The 18,746-nt window shown below is 39.8% G+C and overlaps 2 protein-coding genes and 1 long non-coding RNA gene across 4 annotated transcripts; 2 read left to right on the top strand and 1 right to left on the bottom strand.

Moving 5' to 3' along the window:
* The first annotated feature begins 2,041 nt into the window (after positions 1–2,041).
* On the top strand, positions 2,042–4,233 carry LOC116334044 (RLA class II histocompatibility antigen, DP alpha-1 chain-like). 2 transcript variants are annotated; one of them, XM_031757347.2, is made up of 4 exons: positions 2,042–2,172; positions 2,261–2,509; positions 3,187–3,471; positions 3,729–4,233. In XM_031757347.2, the coding sequence occupies exons 1-4, from the start codon at positions 2,115–2,117 to the stop codon at positions 3,875–3,877; spliced, it is 741 nt and encodes a 246-aa protein (XP_031613207.2). In that variant the 5' UTR covers positions 2,042–2,114; the 3' UTR covers positions 3,878–4,233. The 2 variants fall into 2 exon arrangements, with proteins under 2 accessions (XP_031613207.2, XP_039464549.1); XM_039608615.1 differs by having other exon boundaries at positions 3,292–3,471.
* Positions 4,234–6,569: 2,336 nt separating this feature from the next.
* On the top strand, positions 6,570–11,431 carry LOC120432692 (H-2 class II histocompatibility antigen, E-S beta chain-like). The gene is made up of 5 exons (XM_039608617.1): positions 6,570–6,624; positions 6,795–7,067; positions 9,499–9,712; positions 9,805–9,872; positions 9,979–11,431. Exons 1-5 carry the CDS (start codon positions 6,570–6,572, stop codon positions 10,158–10,160), a joined length of 792 nt encoding a protein of 263 aa, XP_039464551.1. The 3' UTR covers positions 10,161–11,431.
* Positions 10,878–18,735, bottom strand: LOC120438210. The gene is made up of 2 exons (XR_005611722.1): positions 18,695–18,735; positions 10,878–12,032 (listed from the first exon to the last, which is right to left on the bottom strand). It is a non-coding gene; the product is annotated as an uncharacterized LOC120438210 (long non-coding RNA).
* Between the last annotated feature and the right edge of the window lie 11 nt (positions 18,736–18,746).

Below are 18,746 nucleotides of genomic sequence, written 5' to 3' on the forward strand. Positions count from 1 at the left end.
AAGATATGGGTCTTTTTGAAGTAAGAAAAACAAAACGGTCATAATCTGGTTAAAGTTAAACTGCTGACCGAAATGTTCCTTCTAAAAGAATAAAACAGTAAAACAGTAAAAGCAATAAAAACAATAAAAGAAAATTCCATGGATGGTTTTATGTGCTCATACATTCCAGGGTTGTGAAGTGGCGGGAGCCCATCCCAACTTAGGAAATAAAGCTTTGTTTTGTGTCGTGGGCTACTGTTGATGGGAAAAGTATAAGTATAAGGTTGACTGATTTTTACACCAGTTTCTTAATGCATGTTTAATCATCCAGGAAAGGAACAACTGAGATGCATTTTTTCTAAACACCGCGCCTCCGTGGCCTTTAAACCCCAAAACATGCTGCGCCAAAAATTGGTCCACCTTGTTAAGTGCCAGGAGGATTGCCATGATTTATACATCGGGGAAGCCAAACAATCTCTGGCAAAGTGGATGGCACAACACAGAGGAGCTAACTCACCAGGCCACGACGAGTCCTTTCACATCTACAAGCCAGTGGACACTCTTTCAATGATGATGTACACATCCTGGACAGGGAGGAATTCTGATTTGAGTGCGGAGTCAAGGAGGCCATTTACTAAAAAAGGGAAAGACCATCTCTGAATCGAGGAGGGGGCCTTCATTTTGCCATCTTACAATGCTGTGATTGCAGCCATTCCCCAACTCTCTGTGAATGGTACTCATGGCCATTGATCAATGGTCATGACAATTTGCATATTAACATTCAAGAAATTGACTTCAGCCCATTGTTTGCCAGTGGTGCTATAGTTTCAGTCATTGTGCAAATGTACTGTTTATAAGATTGGGGAAACCTGCAGTCAGCTGAGACTGAAGAAGTCACCTGGATGATGACGAAACGTTTCTGTCACTGCAAATGCTACGCCCAGATGAGTCAACCTTTTGGGATACACAGCAGTTAGATTTTTAATAAAGTGTGAGATGAACAGACGGAGGTAAAATGGTTTAGGCTGTAACGTGCTTACATACATTTGTGTAGGTTAAAGGAGCTGTGTAACCACAGAAAACTGAAATGAATAACACATTACATGAACTGCTGTCAACTTTCTTGTGCTTCATCAGCATTGTTCAGATCAGTGCTGATTCATCCACAGACTGTCCTCTGTTAAGTTGCTCTGTTCAGTGTTCACTATGTCATATATGCTGTCAAACAGCAGAGAGACCACTTTCAGCCTACAGCACCTAGGGTGTGAAACTACATTTTGTTGAATCTGGAGTCTTTAAAAAAAGTTAAAAACATTTAAACTGACATTCTGCTGAGAAATATTATTGACTTGTTATTCATTTATTTTAAAACTAACCGTTTACTGTGTATTTTTTATTTATGGTGGCACTTTTTGGTTTGTTTGGTTTACTCTTTCTGTGTACAGGGTTTTTTGACTGTGAAAAACACTTAATGAATGAAATTACTTTACTTAAAAACTGATAGCTGAACTTCCTTTTTCAGGATTTCATTGTAGACAGCAGTCCTAAAGCAACAAAGTAGCCCACACCATCACACTTACACCACATCAGAATGTTGCTGTTCTTTTCGTGAAATATTATTAGTTTGATGCCAGATTTAATGGAACTCACACCTTCCTGAAAGTTCACCTTTTATCTCTCCACAGAACATTTTCCCAGAATTCTCGGAGATTATCCAGATGTTTGTTGACAGAGGTGTGTTTCTTTTGGTTGGCAGTGGTTTTCTCCTTGAACTCTCAATGAGATACCATTTTTGCCCAATCAGTTTATTATTGTTGAATCATGAAATCTGACTGTTAGTATTTAACATTTAGATACAGAATGTCTCTTTAATCCTAAACTACACCTGACATTTTATACACTGATCTGTTGTAAAAGTCTTTACCTGCATTTATTTGGCAGAAATATATTTTAAATTGTTTCAGTTATAGTGTGTGTGTGTGTGTGTGTGTGTGTGAGTGTGTGTTTCTGTGTCTTTTATGACATCATGAGTTGTAAACTGTGCTGTGAGCTCAGCCGCAGCTACACGTCCTGTCAGTTCACTCAGAGACTTCATACAGTTACAGTTTAACTCTTTTAGTCAGTGAGAGCTGCTGATGAAGATGAAGAAACTGCTCCTCTTCCTCTCCTGTGTGCTCTGTGTCTCTGCTGATGGTGAGTTTCTCTCTTTAAACTGACAGACAGTCAGCAGCTTATTGATCAGGTTATAAATTGATTGTTTAATTTCACTAACATGTTTCAGCTCTACATGAGGACATTCATGTCATTGGCTGTTCATACATTCATGGAGGGGTCATGTTTGGACTGGATCGTGAAGAACTCTGGTACGCAGACTTTGAGAAACAGATGGATGTTTCCCCTCAACCAACTTTTATTCAGCCCATCGGGTTTGGAGCTGGCGCTTATGAAGCAGCTGTGTCTAATTTAGATACCTGCAGACAAAACCTTCATTTTACTCGGGAGAGTTTAAAGGACTACCCTGCACAACGTGGTAAACACATACATCCACACACAAACCAATAGCACAACTCAATACAATCTCCATTAATGAACTAAAATAGGGAATTAAATTTACTTTGATATAAATTTTGTCATCAGTGTCATATGATCAATGAGGTTGAATACTTTATTCATCCCTGAAGAAATGATGTGGTCACACTTACTCCAAGACAGTAAGAGCAGTAACAGACTAAACTAAACTAAATAATACAACATATTACAGAGTTACAAAATGGAACAAATAGCTCAATTATGAATATCCCAGTATATTACATAAATTATATATATGGCTAACATTGAGGTGTCCCTCTTATCATACTGTATGTTCCATACTTTCCAAGTACAAACCATTAATAAATCACAAACCTCTACATTTATTTAGATTTTCTTCAATACTTTCAAGTCCCCAAAGTTCAAGATATTCAGTTCAAGTTTTAGAGCAGGACCTTCTACATGGGTCCCACTGATCTTTTTTTACATTGACGTTTTGGTATTTCATAACATGTGTACATTCTGACTGAAAATTCTTCATTTAAAACTCTGTTGAGTTTTCATGCTGACAGACCTGACAGGGTCTTTGAAGAAGTAATTTATCTCAGATTAAGACAAGACATTTTCTACTCTGCAGATTCCTCAACCATCCTCTAACTGACTTGTGTTTGTATACAGATGCTCCTTCAGGTGTGATGATCTACACCAGAAATGAGGTGGAGCTCACAGTCAAAAACACTCTGATTTGTCATGTGACTGGTTTCTATCCTGCTCCTGTCAAAGTCTCCTGGACCAAGAACGGACGGATTACAACTGAAGGATCCAGCATCAACACTCCCTATCCCAACAAAGATGGAACCTTCACCCAGATTGCCAGACTGAAGTTCATCCCACAGCAGGGAGACGTCTACAGCTGTACAGTGGAACATCTGGCTCTGACCGACCCACTGACCAAGACCTATAGTGAGAAAAACTTTTTATTTAAACAGAGGAGACAGACTGAAACACAGAGACAATAGTGCACAATTATGAAGGTTCATGTCTTCGTGTTTCTGCCTGCAGATTTCACAAAGCCTTGGCCCAGTATTAACCTGAACAGCTGACTTTAGTTAATCAGCTGACAGTTTTCAGCAGATGTTTGTGGTTCACATTGTTGAGCTGTAATTAATCAGATCACAGTCTGAAAGATTTCTGTGTCATGTGTCTGTTTCTGCCTCCAGATGTGGAGACACCTGAGACACCTGAGACACCTGAGACACCTAAGCCCAGTGTTGGACCTGCAGTGTTCTGTGCAGTCGCTGTGATTATCGGCTTACTCAGTGCTGCAGGTGGAATCTTCTTCATCTTGAAAGCAAACAAATGTATCTGATTGTCTCGGGTTGATGATGTCATCAGTTCTTGTGTTGACAATGTCGTTTAAGGCTGCTGCTCTGCTCTCTGATCTTCATTCATGTGACCCTGCCTTTGTTTACATGGAACATTACGTTCACTTTATTTTCACACTATTAAACAGATTCAGTTTAAAATGCCAGACAAAATAAAAATGACAAGTGATATTAATCAATTGGATAGTATGACCAAGTAACCTGCTGGCTAAGCTAGTGTTCTGAAACAACCCATCTGTCTTTGCTATCTTTGACTATCTTTGCTGTCAGTTCCATCTATATGATTCAGACAGATGTAAATAAACCTGAATTTGAAATAAATCCTCACTTGTAAACATGAGTCAGTTCTTTGTTTTGTTATGTTTTATGAATCATCAGTATGACCTGAATGATACATGTGTGATCTGCTGGATGAGTACAACTGAAAGAACTAAAATGTTTGTTTGCCCTGTTCCTACAGACTCCAATATTCACCTGGAAGTAGCATGCATCTCTCATACTGATGGGTTTAGACAAAAGCCTCAGACATGCCTAAAAATCTCAAATTTCAACTGTTGTGGTTGTAGATCTGTTTTTTGTTTTTGTTTAGTTTTCCTGGCATTTAGGAGTTTCAGTACCCTGAATCGTGTTATTAGAGTCACTTGGCTCAAATCCGACATCATTTTAAGGTAACAAAGGAGACATTAGTGCAGTGACATTTTTCAGATTTTCTTCAAACAAACATGTTCATATTAACCTGTATCCGTTCCAAAAAACTGGCTAAAGAATCTCTGGGCATCCGATTGCAGAACAGTTGATCAGAGTCAGCCTATACACACCTCTGAGTATGTTCATCCTGAGTTAATAGCATAAAGTCATCATCTATAGAGGTCACATACCAGGATTCACTATAAATAATGGAGCAGATCCTCCATTTGAAATCAGAGCAGCAGGGATATGAAACCATGTCACTAATAAGTATGATATTGATCTTAGGAGTAGGCGAGAAAAGAATAATTCCAATTAGCTCGCTCTACCCTGTCATGTTTTCAAGTCTAATTGTTCAACTGTAACAGGAGAGGCATCAAATGAAGCCGTGCATAAAAACAAGAACCAAACAGATCAAACATGGTTTACTGTTGGACCTGCGTGTCAACTAATTTGGTGATTTGCATGTTCAAACTTTAAATCTTCAGTTACTATTTACACTGACAATGTTCTCTGCACCATTTACTGATTATTTGATCACATGATCATATTTCAACATAATATAAGAAACAATTAGACCAGGGGTGGGCAATCTCAGTCCACGAGGGCTGGTGTCCCTGCAGGTTTTAGATCTCACCTTGGGTCAACACACCTGAATCACATGATTAGTTCGTTACCAGGCCTCTGGAGAACTTCAGGACACGTTGAGGGGCTAATTTAGCCATTTAAATCAGCTGTGTTGGTTCGAGGACACATCTAAAACCTGCAGAGATACCAGCCCTCGTGGACTGAGATTGCCCACCCCTGAATTAGAGTGTCTGCAGCTACTTTTAAAATATCCCTTTTAATCCATTTAGTTCAGTTTCAGAGTCTTTTCAACCTTATCTTTACTCAAATATTTACATCAGATCCAGGATCCAGCTGTGACACACATTTATTGATCAGTGTGATTGATTATTGATATTGATTACTGATAACTGTGTTCTGTGTATCAACTGATCAATGCAGATCAATTGGAGAAAAAGACTCTTAATGAATACCAAAGTAACTGAAAGTAGCTTTAGATAATGTTACATCTGTGACATGAATATGAGTAATTCTTTCTGTAATGGTTAAAATTTTATTCATGAAGAAGTTCAAGAATTCATTAGTAGTTAACGCTACAGGAATAGTTGGCCCAAGGTGTCTGTTTGGGAACTGACAGTCTCAATGGAGATGGGGCTTTGGGGGGGTAACAGGAGGAGAGAAGCTGCAGAGAGGCATGTAAGACTGCAACTCTGCTTCCTGGTCCCAACTCTGGATAGTCACATTTAGGGGGGTTTAATAAATTTGGCCAGATTTCTAGAAATGAGAGCTGCTTCATCCAACCGTCTTGCTTTGTTTATGGGAATAAGTCTGAACTGGTGGACCTGCTGAAGCGCAGACCCAGCAGGATGGATGCCGTGTCTCCTAACAAGACCAAGTTTCTTCCAGAAATTTTGCAATTATCTATAAAGCCCACATGATTTTTTGGACATCACTCAGACAGCCAGCAATTTAAGGAGAACATGCGGCTAAACGTCACTCCTGGTCTGATTGGGGAGGGGACCAGAGAAAACTACAGAGTCTGACATAGTTTTGGCAAAATTACACACGAATTCAATATTGATTTTAGTGACGACCCTAGTGATTGACGTAACCGGGTGTCATTACTGCCGACTTGAATTATAATTTTACTGAATTTACGATTACCCTTAGCCAGCAACTTTAAATTTTCCCCAATGTCGCCAGCTCTGGCCCCTGGAAGACAATTGATTATGGTTGCTGGTGTCTCTAGCTTCATAATTTGGTTTATCTGTGAAGTGGGGTGGGGTGATTGGCTATAGCTGAAGCCTATCTGAGTGAGTTCTTCCTGTTAACAGGTGATGCTGTGGTCACGTGACTGTGTCATCTGGTTTTTAAAGCAGCTCTCAGTCAGACTGACTCAGTTTGTTAAGAGCACTCAGGACCATGGCTTCATCTTTTGTCTGCTTCACCCTCCTCTTAATCAGCATCCACACTGCAGGTACAATCAATGCACTGATCACTGATTAATATACTCATACCGATTAATACACTGGTCAATGATCAACTGATCAATGCAGCATACTGTTTACAGTTTACCATCTATTAAACAGCAGGTATGATCAGTACTCCACAGTCTGCACTTCACTGTGGTTCTGTTTTGTTCTTCAGATGGATTTTTAGAGTATATGGTGGAACGCTGTAAATTTAACTCCACTGAGCTGAAGGACATGGAGTACATCTACTCTCACTATTACAACAAGATAGAGTACATCAGGTTCAGCAGCAGTGTGGGGAAGTATGTTGGAGTCACTGAGTTTGGCGAGAACCTGGCAAAACACTGGAACAATGATACTGAAGAGCTGAATTCAACGAGAAGTAAGATAGCGACATACTGCCTTAACAACATTGATATTCATGATCGGGCTATTCTAGCTAAATCAGGTGAGTGTGTAGTTTGTATGACATCATCAGATGATCATGTTCAGCTTCACATTGATCAACACTCTATATCACTCAGTTTAATAATGCTTTAACTCGTAAAGGTTTAAATTCATTTAGAATTTCTGAGTCTACTGGAGTTCTGTTTCTTTAAAATTCAAGAAAAAGGGTTAACAATTAAAAAAAGTGTATTTTATTTAATTATTTAAGTTATAAATTAATGCTTTAAATACAAGTCCAAAATAAAAAAGGTTTAAAAAGATATAGAATAATAGTTTTAAAAAGATTTAACAAATACTTGTCTAATACAGTTGGTGTCGCATCCTGGTGGCAAAACATCCGCTGTTTCCACTTTTTCATGCCACAGCGACTCATACTGACTTGTTAATGTTAATTCATAATTATTTATTAATAATAAATAATTTGAAAGTAATTTGAAAGCAATTTGAAAGCGAGGGCAGCATGGTGGCATGGTGGTTACTCAGAGCAAGAAAGTCCTGAGTTCGATTCCACCCCCTGGCCAGGGCCTTTCTGGGTCTCACTGTATTTCCTTCTGTCTCCCTGTGTTTGCGTGCTTTGACTCCAGGCACTCAGGCTTCTTCCGACAGTCCAAAGACATGTAGTTAGTGGGTTTAGGGTAACTGGTAACCCTAAATTGCCCACAGGGTGAATGCGAATGGCTGTCTGTCTTCGTGTTAGCCCTGCAGCCAGACTGACAAGGATGAGTGGAAGAGAGTGGATGGAATTTGAGAAAAATATCTTGCTTTCAAAAAGTGTCATTTTTGCAAGATATTTCTTCCAATGTACATATTAAAAAATTATGTAGGACGGCTTCCTCCGCTTCCACAACATCTCTAAAATTAGAAATATCCTGTTTCCGAGTGGCACTGAAAAACTTGTTCATGCATTTATTACTTCTAGGGTGTATTTCTGTAGTTTGTTATTATCAGGATGTCCTAAAAACTGCCTTAAAACCCTTAAGTTAATTCAAAATGCTGCAGCAAGAGTACTGACCGGGAATAGAAGGAGAAAGCATACTTTTTCCTGTATTGGCTCCCTTTCACTGGCTCCCTGTTAAATCCAGAATTGAATTCAAAATTCTGCTCATCACATCACATTTTTGGTAAAGCATATAGTTAGAGCTGGATCAGGTGACCCTGAATTATAAAAGGGACTTTTTCCTTCCGACTGTCACCAAAACGCTTCATTGTAGGGGTCATATGATTATTGCAGTTTTTTTGTTTGTTTGTTTGTTTTCCTTGTATTAATGTAGAGTTTTTACCTTAATATATAAAGCACCTTCAAGATTCAAGATTCAAGAGCTTTATTGTCAATATGGTAGTATGCACAGTATACAGTGTATCGAAATGCTGTTTCACCCTAAGCCCCCCATTGTGCATTTATAAATATTTAAAGGATATATCTCCAAGAGATATAAAACTAGGAATTACAAATAAATAGTATGCTAAGTTTGGTAAAAATTAAGGGGAAAAAAGTTACTAATTACTAACTATACAACTCTATACAATACTATAATTGTAACTGTGCAATATTAACTGTATGATAAACAAAGACAGGACAGACACAATACAAAGTGGAATGTGCAGTAGGTATTGAATAGCAGTTTCAAGTCAGGATATTATTGACGAGACATGACAAAGACATGCAAAATACAAAATGTGCAAATATAATATAATTTAGGTGTGTGTTCAGAACTATGTGAGTGTGCAAATAAGCATGTTGTTCCCAGGACCAGTTTGTAGTGGAACTGAGGTAGTTTTTGTTGTTTTTGAGTCTTTTGATGGTTATTGTAAAGTGTTTGTAAAGGTGTATGTGTATATCGGTCCTTTGGTGGTAGTGAGTTGAGGGCTCTGACTGCTTGGAGGAAGAAGCTCTTGCAGTGCCTGGTTGTTATGGTTTTAATGCTGTAAAACTGTCCGCCAGATGGAAGGAGGGAGAACAGTGCACATGAGGGGTGGAAAGTGTCCTTCACTGCACTGTTCGCACATCGAATAATGTGTCTGTCATAGAGTTGGGAGATGGATGTGAGAGGACTTCCAGTGATCCTCTCTGCTGTCCTCACTATCTGCTGCAGAGACTTCTTTTCAGCGAGGGTGCAGTTCCCTTGAGGTTTTTGTCGTGATTTGGAGCTAAATAAAATAAAACAGAATTTTAAAGAATCTCTTTAGATACTTTGAAATTTGCAATGCTAATGCAACTAATTACAAATAACACAATGTTTCTACAGATGAAGTGTAGAGGTGTCTATCTGCTTCTGTATTTATGCTGTTTCTGATTTGGTATCAGATAATTGTGAAACTGAAATAATTGTGTATTTCTGCCACTGTAAATCTTACTGTTAATAAAGCACCTGAAAAATGCCATCACACATATTATTGCCACAATGGAAATATAATGTCTGTGTTGTTTTTAGTTCAGCCCAGTGTCAGAATTAAGTCCAAGACCCCGCTTTCTGGTCAGCATCCTGCCATGTTGGTCTGCAGCGTCTACGACTTCTTTCCCACTAAGATCAAAGTGAGGTGGCTCAGAGATGGACAGGAAGTCTACTCTGATGTCACTTCCACTGAAGTGATGCCAAATGGTGATTGGTACTACCAGACCCACTCCCACCTGGAGTACAAACCCAGGTGAGTCCACATCAAAGCCGGATTCGGGTCCAGGTCTATATTCAGATCCAGTTCTGTGAGTAGTCTGTGAATCAGTGATGTTTGTGTTGAAGGTCTGGGGAGAAGATCTCCTGTGTGGTGGAGCACGCCAGCCTGAGTGAACCTCTGATCACTGACTGGGGTAAATACCTGTCTGTCTGTCTGTCTGTCTGTACAGACAAATATGCATCTGACTGCTCACCTGTCTGTTTGACTATTGGCCTCTGTCTGTCACCTGTCCGACTCAGAGTCGTCCTCGGACAAATCAACGTCTGAATCAACGCCACTGACTGCCATCGGAGCCTCTATACTGACCCTGGGTCTGATCTTACTTCTAGTTGGATATATTTTCTACAGGTGGAAAGCCCGAGGTCAGACCAGGACTCACACTCACAGACCAGTTAACAGCACTTCATATCAGTCTTGTTAGTAGACTATTTGTGCTCTAAATTCATTTTCAGGTAGTTTTAAATCAATTTCTCACAATTTAGACAAGTTTAAGTCCATTTTTATACCACAGTCTAATTTCACTGCTGTGTTCAGATTTGATAGATCCCAAGTATCCCTGTACAAGAGGTCTGGATTGGCTCTCCGCCTGATTCTATGCCTTTATTGCATTTGTTGATTCTAATACCAGATTTTAAGCAAAATTACCAATTAGCAAAATTACATGTCTATATTACTGAACTCTGGACTTTATTAAATATCCTTGAATTAGATGTTAAGTCCCGTATTTAGACAGCATCAGATGCTTGAGGCCTCAGGGATCTCCATCTCTTTGACAAACCTGAGGGATTTTACACCACTTGAGATAGGTTTTTCAGGGCAAGCAGAATCCATTTGCTGAAACTGGGATTTTAACCAAATCATTATTGTTAATGTTTTATCCAGAAGTGTTTTCACAATGTGGATACAAGTTTGTTATTGAGTCTGTTCATCTTGCTTTTTTCAGGTCCTACTCTGTTTTCCAATGAATGAGGTGGGATCCTGATCCTAGTCGTCATTCTTACTGGTTGAATACAAAATCAGCTGGTTCGTGTGTTGAACAGACTCGTGAGTTCTATAATGGGCTACTCTGAATCTGATCCATGACTAAACACATTTATAGATTTTCACTGCATGCCTTCAAACCACAATAAACAGAAACTGTCACCTGTGTGTTTATTTACCTGCATCAACACATTAATGTCAAAGAAACCAGTTTACACTACTTTAAACACTGACCGTGTTGTGCACCGAGGAACAGTGTTTGTCTATATCAATTTTTTGTTCATTCTTTCATGACATGTCTCAGAAATCTTTTGCTCAACGATCCAGCGATGAGTAGCAAAGCGCTGCTGTCTTAAGTAGGGCTTCAGGATGAGTGGAGATCAGTGGCAGGTGTGGAGATTGAACACAGGTGCGTGGGCCAGTGGCGCGAGCCTGTAATGAGCACCGCCCCGGCAGAGGAGAGAGAGAGCAGAAAACAAAACATGTTGCGTAACACGGGGTCCATTTGCGAGGCAAAGGGACCATGACTAATTTTTAAAAATCATGAATAAATTTTAAAAAAGTTCATAAATCTGTCCAAAAGTGCATCTAAAAACTGTGTGGGCCAATGACCCAGACTGTGTAGCTTTGGGGGACGTTGATGATGGTGATGGCTTGGACCAGACAGTGTGGAGGCCTGTGGCTCGGATGGAGCAGGTGAAGTAGCATGAAGTAAATAAGACAGACTCAAATGATTCTCAGGAGGAATTGGCATGCCTTGAGCTAAATACAATACAAGAGAAAGATAAGGAGGCAATATGGCTCACACCAAAAATACAAGAGGTTGAGTTACAAATGGAGTTTGACACTGGGTCTGCCCTCTCACTTATCTCATATGAAGACAGAGACAAATTCCCCAATCTGAAACTCTAACACACCTAAGTGAAACTGAAAACATAAACCACTAAAAGTGAAAGTGGAATATAAGAAAATAAATGCAACCTGGAACTTTATGTTCTGAAAAATGGAGATGCGGCTTTCACACCGTCACCTGCAGCGTCACCATCCACAGCTGCCACGCTGCCGCCTGGCCCCGAGCATCCTCGCCTGGTCCAGCCTCTGCCGCCTCTACACCGCTGCCCGATCCAGCTCAGCCTGAACCACCTCGCCTTTGCCGGCCATCTTCCAGGCCTCTAGCTGGACGTCATCGCCGTCGAGGGTGGCCCCCTGAACGGGGTCGCCTCTGTCACCGCCATCTGCCTTCCGCACGGTCGGGCTTTGGATTTCCTCCACAGGTGTCGCCGCCACTGCCTTTTGGATGCCTTTTGGATGCCTTTTGTTTCGGATTCGAAAATATAAATATAAACAATAAATAATATATAATAATAAATATAAATTCTAATGGATGTTGCTTAAATAAATACAGCTGTAAATAATATTTCTGGAAAAAATAACTGAAACAATTAAAAGCACTTCAAATTCATCCTGCTGCTTCATATTGTAAATGACTTCCTGTTTATAAGAAAATTAGATCTTCAACACTTCTTTAATGAAAAAATAAAACAAACTTTTGAATCACTTTTTTTAAAGAACACATAAATACAGAAATTAGTCCAGAAGAGTGACAAAAAGCTTCTCTTCTTGTTTTCAGCCTGAAGGACGTGTTGGGTTGTGTAACCCTGTTATTTGACAGAACACACCAACGTCTTTGATACTACCTGTTGTTTTAGCTCTCAGTGATTAAAGAGGTCACACTTTTTATGTACATGGTAAATGTAAAGGTAAATGTACATGCACACAGTAATGCGACCACTGCAGATAGTGAAAAAAAAGTTCTTACGTGCATACTCAGTTGTGACACTGTAATGGAAAATTCCAGTGAAGAGTCTTGAACTAGCTGAACTTATTTTGACCTCAACGGCTGAAGAAAACAACTGTTTTTTTTTTTTGTTTTGTTTTTTATGTTATGACACCTTCTGCTTTGATATAAAAAGCTTTCAGATGCAGCTGAAATAAGGAACTGCACCATACTTGTGGGATGTGCACGATGGTGCAGAGTTAAGATCAGGGTGATGGAAAGGTCACGCCTCAGGCCTGTGGGTCAAAAGGTGAAGACCTGCACTTGACCAATAAAATGAGGAACTAACTTTCTAGTTTGAACACGCTGGGGTAAAAACAGCAGAGCAGGAAATACAGTGGCTTGCAAAAGTATTCGGCCCCCTTGAACTTTTCCACATTTTGTCACATTACAGCCACAAACATGAATCAATTTTATTGGAATTCCAGGTGAAAGACCAATACAAAGTGGTGTACACATGAGAAGTGGAACGAAAATCATACATGATTCCAAACATTTTTTACAAATAAATAACTGAAAAGTGCGGTGTGCGTAATTATTCAGCCCCCTGAGTCAATACTTTGTAGAACCACCTTTTGCTGCAATTACAGCTGCCAGTCTTTTAGGGTATGTCTCTACCAGCTTTGCACATCTACAGACTGAAATTCTTGCCCATTCTTCTTTGCAAAACAGCTCCAGCTCAGTCAGATTAGATGGACAGCGTTTGTGAACAGCAGTTTTCAGATCTTGCCACAGATTCTCGATTGGATTTAGATCTGGACTTTGACTGGGCCATTCTAACACATGGATATGTTTTGTTTTAAACCATTCCATTGTTGCCCTGGCTTTATCATCATCATCATCATCACTGTTTATTTGTATAGCACTTTAAGAACACACCAGGCAGACCAAAGTGCTGAACAACACAGATCAAAACAACTACCAAATTAAAAATACCATAAAATCATTACATACAATAAAATAAATAAGAAGGTGTCAGTTTCCTACAGAGTTAAAAGCCAGGGAATAAAAATAGGTTTTCAATCTGGACTTAAAGACCTGCACTGATGATGCTTGTCTAATTTGGAGGGGAAGGTTATTCCAGAGCATCGGAGCTGCAATTGAAAACGCTCGGTCTCCTCTGCATTTCAGCCGCGACTTAGGGACCGACAGCAACAGCTGCTCAGCTGAACGGAGCGAGCGAAGAGGAACATGTGGCTTCAGCAAATCAGATAAGTAGACAGGAGCCAGACCATTTAAAGATTTAAAAACCAATAAAAGGACTTTAAAACGAGCCCTAAATTCAATGGGAAGCCAATGCAAGGAAGCCAGAACCGGAGTGATGTGATCGAATTTCCTACTACCGGTTAAAAATCATGCCGCCGCATTTTGCACTAACTGCAGGCGTGACAAGGTGCCCGACCCGACCCCTTTTTAAAGGGAATTACAATAGTCCAGACGTGAGGTGATAAAAGCATGAATAAGAGTTTCCAAATTGGGTTTGGAAAGGAAAGGCTTAACCTTTGTCAGGCGTCTGAGGTGATAAAAAGCTGATTTTACCACCCCATTTACATGACCTTCAAAAGTAAGCGCGGAATCAAGTTTAACACCAAGATTAGTGATTGAACTTTTCAGATGGGAGGTCAAATCACCTAAAATAATCAACATCTGGAGAATCAGTAGAGTGATGCGGGCCATATAAAATTGCTTCCGTTTTGCGACCATCCATAATTTAATATCGCTAATACAGTCAAGCAGTGCTTGACATGGGGAGGTATCCAAATGACTAAAAGGCAAATAAAGCTGACAGTCATCGGCATACAAATGAAATGACACTCCGTGTTTACGAAAAATCGCACCAAGGGGGAGTAAATACAGCGAGAAAAATAATGGCCCAAGGATAGATCCCTGGGGCACACCCCAAAGCAGAGGGGCCACAGAGGAAGCGGCCAGCCCCAGCTTGACACAAGAACTCCTTTCGGAAAGATATGATTTTGTCCATGACAATGCCAAATCAGAAATTCCCACACAGTGGTGTAAGCGGGAGATCAGCAGGTCATGGTCCACTGTGTCAAATGCAGCTGTCATGTCCAATAACACAAGCACAGCATATTTACCACGATCAGTAGCAACAAGAATGTCATTCATAACTTTAACAAGAGCTGTCTCCGTACTGTGAAAGGGCTTAAAACCAGATTGGAAGATTTCATACAGCTGCGAGTCGTTCAAATAATCCAATAGCTGGGTATGTACAATCTTCTCCAAGATCTTGCTTAAAAAGGGAAGCTTGGTCTAAAATTTGACATAATAGAACTATCAAGGCCAGGTTTCTTAAGTAAGGGGTGTATGACTGCATGTTTAAACCCACTAGGAACTTGACTGGTTAACAGACTAGTATTGATAATTTTCAGGTTATAAGGTCCAATGATGGGAAATACTTTTTGGAGAAAGCGGGGAGTAACAACATCGTTCAGGGAGCCACAGGGCTTAGCATGTAGCACCAACTCCTCTAAATCACGCAGAGAAATCGGTGCAAAAGCAGGGAATAGGCTTGAACAAGGAGCATGCATGGCCGGATCAATAATAGGTGGGATCAGAGGCCTCAGGCTAGCAATCTTGTCCACAAAAAAGGTAATAAACCTATTGCACATAGCCTCAGAGGACGGTAAAAGGTTGTAACCCTCCAAGTTAAGTACAGAATTTATAGTATTGTATAAAACACGAGAGTTATGAGAGTTGGCCCGAAATAAGTTGAGAGAAGTAGGAGTGTTTATCGGCCTTAACTGCCCTCTGATAAGTTTTCCAACTAATCTTTAGGGCTTCCAGGGAGACATGCAATCTATCTTTTTTCCACTGTCTTTCACATTTCCTACATTGTCTTCTAATAGCTCGGGTACGATCTGTTAACCATGTTTCGGGTCGTTGTCCCGCTGGAAGGTGAACCTCCAGCAGTTCTTTTAAAAGGAGATTTTTTAAAACTCCTTTTTAACATTTACTTGTGGACGAGGAATACAGAGTTCAGCACGCAACGTCAAAGGTATGTGCCTTTTTTCACGTCACGCTGTGCGCCACGTTATTGTTTACATGAGACGAATTGCAGAATGGCAGATAGAGACAAAATACTGTTACTGTTAATCTGACTATCTTCAGGTTTTACAGGCTTACATATACACACGCAGTTACTGTCCCTCCATTTAGAAAGGCAGAGGCGTCATGGTGTAATTATTTTACGTGTAGTTGTTTTTTTCCTGTGTAATAATATTCAACATTGCTGTCAATACATTTTTCAAAAAATGCCTTTCTGTGCAAAATGGGTTCAAAAACATAAACAGCTGTGGGATACTGTTTGTCAGTGATTTGAACCGAGGGAACAAATCATGGCAGGATCAGCCTGATGTTATTTGTATCCCACTGTAACTTTACTGCATAAAGTAACATCTCCAAAATGTCAGGAGTAGTTTAGTTGTTACAACAAGTGTTTGTGAAATAAAAATCAAGAATGTGGGATCCTGTTTGTCCGTGATTTGGAGAGCCCAGCGCTGCCCCTGACGCAGGGAAAACGAATTTTGCAGGGGAGACCTACCTTGGCACTTGTGCAGGTGAAGCCAAAGAGAAGATATGCTTCACCACATTTTCTAGTCTTTGGCTTAGAATGACGTTGGTTTATATATAGTTCCCTGTTTTATAACTAGCTTTTAACTGTTTTTATCTGCTGAGCTGATCGTGAATGATCGACTCTCACAAACTATTTTATTATTTTTTTATTTTTTTTTTTTTTCAGATATTAATCAGATTTATTTGCTCTCTCTTCTCCTACAAACTATTTTATTATTAAAACAAAACAAAACTGCTGCTGATGTCACATTAAAGGAGAGAAAGATTGAGAGACGTGATGAAAACACCTGGCTGAAGAAAACAAGCAACCACCAACTGAAGAAGAGGAGACAACAGCAGCAAGTATTTACTCCGTCTTATATTTGACTTTATTTCTACTTTCTGCTGCTTAAATTTATGTATTATTTATTTTTATGTCACTTTTGTTAAAAACATCTGAGTGAATTTAAAAGCAGGTCCATCCTGCTGTTTTTAAAGCATAAATCATATTGTACTTGTTACATTTTTTTGCTTTGTAATGTGATCAGATTCACATAGTTATAATATAAACCTTATGTTAAGTATAGAGGAGTGTGAGGACCAAATCGCAGGATGTTGAAGGCAGACTGATGTGAACAGAAGAGCTGATAATTGTAGGCTTATGGCAGGTTTGTACAGATCCAAAACATAAAGGTACAAAAAAATGAAGTTATAATTCTTTTTACAAGTAATCAGAAACATGAGTTTATCCCATCTTATACACAAACATACACATATATGCAAAGAATACAGAAACACAGTGAAGCAAATTATATGCAAGGTGATCATAAGATTACAAAAATATGCTCAAAAATATCAAAATGAAATCACTGTTGGAAAAGAAGATAAGCTAGTACATCGGCCAAATTTAAAACAGGTAAGGTTTACAATTATTAGATTTTGGTCTTTAAAAATGCAGAGTAGGTTTGGCCCTGGTCCTTTTGGACTCTTTATGTCTGGAGGTTGGATCCTGGGAGATAACATAAAAAACTAGAAAGCGAAAATTTCAGAAGAAATTTTATGTGTGCCTATGCCGCTGCTAATCACTGTAGTTTCCCATTCATACGGCTACAGAGAGCAAAACTCAGAAGAGCAGCCATTCTCCACCATGAACTATGGTAAAAACAAACACCGCTCACGCTTCACAGATGACAGCTTACAGTTTTGTGTAAAGATGAAGTTACTTCATTACAGCGCCGATTTGCAGGCGCTGTGCACACAGGTTCATGAGCAGAAGTCCCATTGTACCACGGCAGACCCGACAATGTTTGCATGAACACACTTTGAAGCATTACATTATAGACCACTTTTCACACATGCATTCACTTTTTGTTTTTTGTTATTTTTACACAGTGTTCTGAATTATGAACAATGGTCTACAGCCAATCCTGTGTATTATTATACAAACTTTGGTTGTGAGATTCAGATAACTATTTAATAAAAGCTAAATATTTTATATGAGAGTAAGAAAGAAAAGTATATCTTTGTGTCCACCTTTCTCTGTTAATGCCCTAGCTCCCCCCCTAAAAGCTTTGCTAGATCCGCCCCTGCACAGTTACCAGCTGTCAGCTACACAAAAAAGGAGCTTGGTCTTTGTCTCTCAGAAACAACTCATAACTTCCCTTCAACTCATTCATGTCACCTAAAGTGTAAACCTGTTTCTCCATCACCAGTTCAGCTCTGATGATTCAGTAAGGACATCTCCTGATTTCATCTTCATGCTCCAGCAAACATCAGCTGATACTAGAAATTAAAATCAAAAGAATTCTAACAACAGCTGATCAAGCTTAAACGTGCTGCTGTTGTTTAGCGCGATAAATAAGAGCGAACAGCCGATCATTGATCAGTTTCATGATTGACGTTTCAACACGCGAGAGAATGACAGGGGAGGCTTCGTAACGACAGAATAAATCATAATGTTTTCTCTGAATGTGGAGCGATTCCGTTTGTACGGCACGGCAACTCTATGAACTAACCCTAATGAATAAAATAAAGTCCAACGTCAGTAACTTAATACGCACACAGCTGTATATAAACTCCCGTGGCATTACGATTGTAAAGGTCAACGAAAATAAATTACACCTAAACTCGGTTTATATCTGACCCAAATAGAGAGCGACGGGTGCTGACACGAGTTTCACCCGCCTCAATATAAGCCAAGCCTGGGTGCTTTTTTCACGAAGGGTTGCTAGCGGCGCGAGCTAACTATGCTAGCGGCGCTAGCTAGCTAGCCGACTATCAGCAACACATAAGAGAACTGCTGCTAAATAAACTACACCTAAACTCGGTTTATATCTGACCCAAATAGAGAGCGACCGGTGCTGACACGAGTTTCACCCGCCTCAATATAAGCCAAGCCTGGGTGCTTTTTCACGAAGGGTTGCTAGCGGCGCGAGCTAACTATGCTAGCGGCGCTAGCTAGCTAGCCGACTATCAGCAACACATAAGAGAACTGCTGCTAAATAAACTACACCTAAACTCGGTTTATATCTGACCCAAATAGAGTGCAGTTCATAACTTCTTACCTGAAATTCAGTTCACCTCACGCTCCTGCCTTCGCTTTCCCTGATCCATGAT

The sequence above is a fragment of the Oreochromis aureus genome, linkage group 3, assembly GCF_013358895.1.
Source record: "Oreochromis aureus strain Israel breed Guangdong linkage group 3, ZZ_aureus, whole genome shotgun sequence".
Lineage (NCBI taxonomy): Eukaryota > Metazoa > Chordata > Actinopteri > Cichliformes > Cichlidae > Oreochromis > Oreochromis aureus.

Excerpts from the sequence above, each read along its gene's own strand:
- LOC116334044 (XM_031757347.2), top strand. The coding sequence starts at position 2,115 with ATGAAGATGAAGAAACTGCTCCTCTTCCTCTCCTGTGTGCTCTGTGTC. Across the intron at positions 2,510-3,186 it reads GGACTACCCTGCACAACGTG|ATGCTCCTTCAGGTGTGATG; the intron begins GTAAACACATAC and ends GTTTGTATACAG. Across the intron at positions 3,472-3,728 it reads CCCACTGACCAAGACCTATA|ATGTGGAGACACCTGAGACA; the intron begins GTGAGAAAAACT and ends TTCTGCCTCCAG.
- LOC120432692 (XM_039608617.1), top strand. The coding sequence starts at position 6,570 with ATGGCTTCATCTTTTGTCTGCTTCACCCTCCTCTTAATCAGCATCCAC. Across the intron at positions 9,713-9,804 it reads CACCTGGAGTACAAACCCAG|GTCTGGGGAGAAGATCTCCT; the intron begins GTGAGTCCACAT and ends TTTGTGTTGAAG. Across the intron at positions 9,873-9,978 it reads ACCTCTGATCACTGACTGGG|AGTCGTCCTCGGACAAATCA; the intron begins GTAAATACCTGT and ends TGTCCGACTCAG.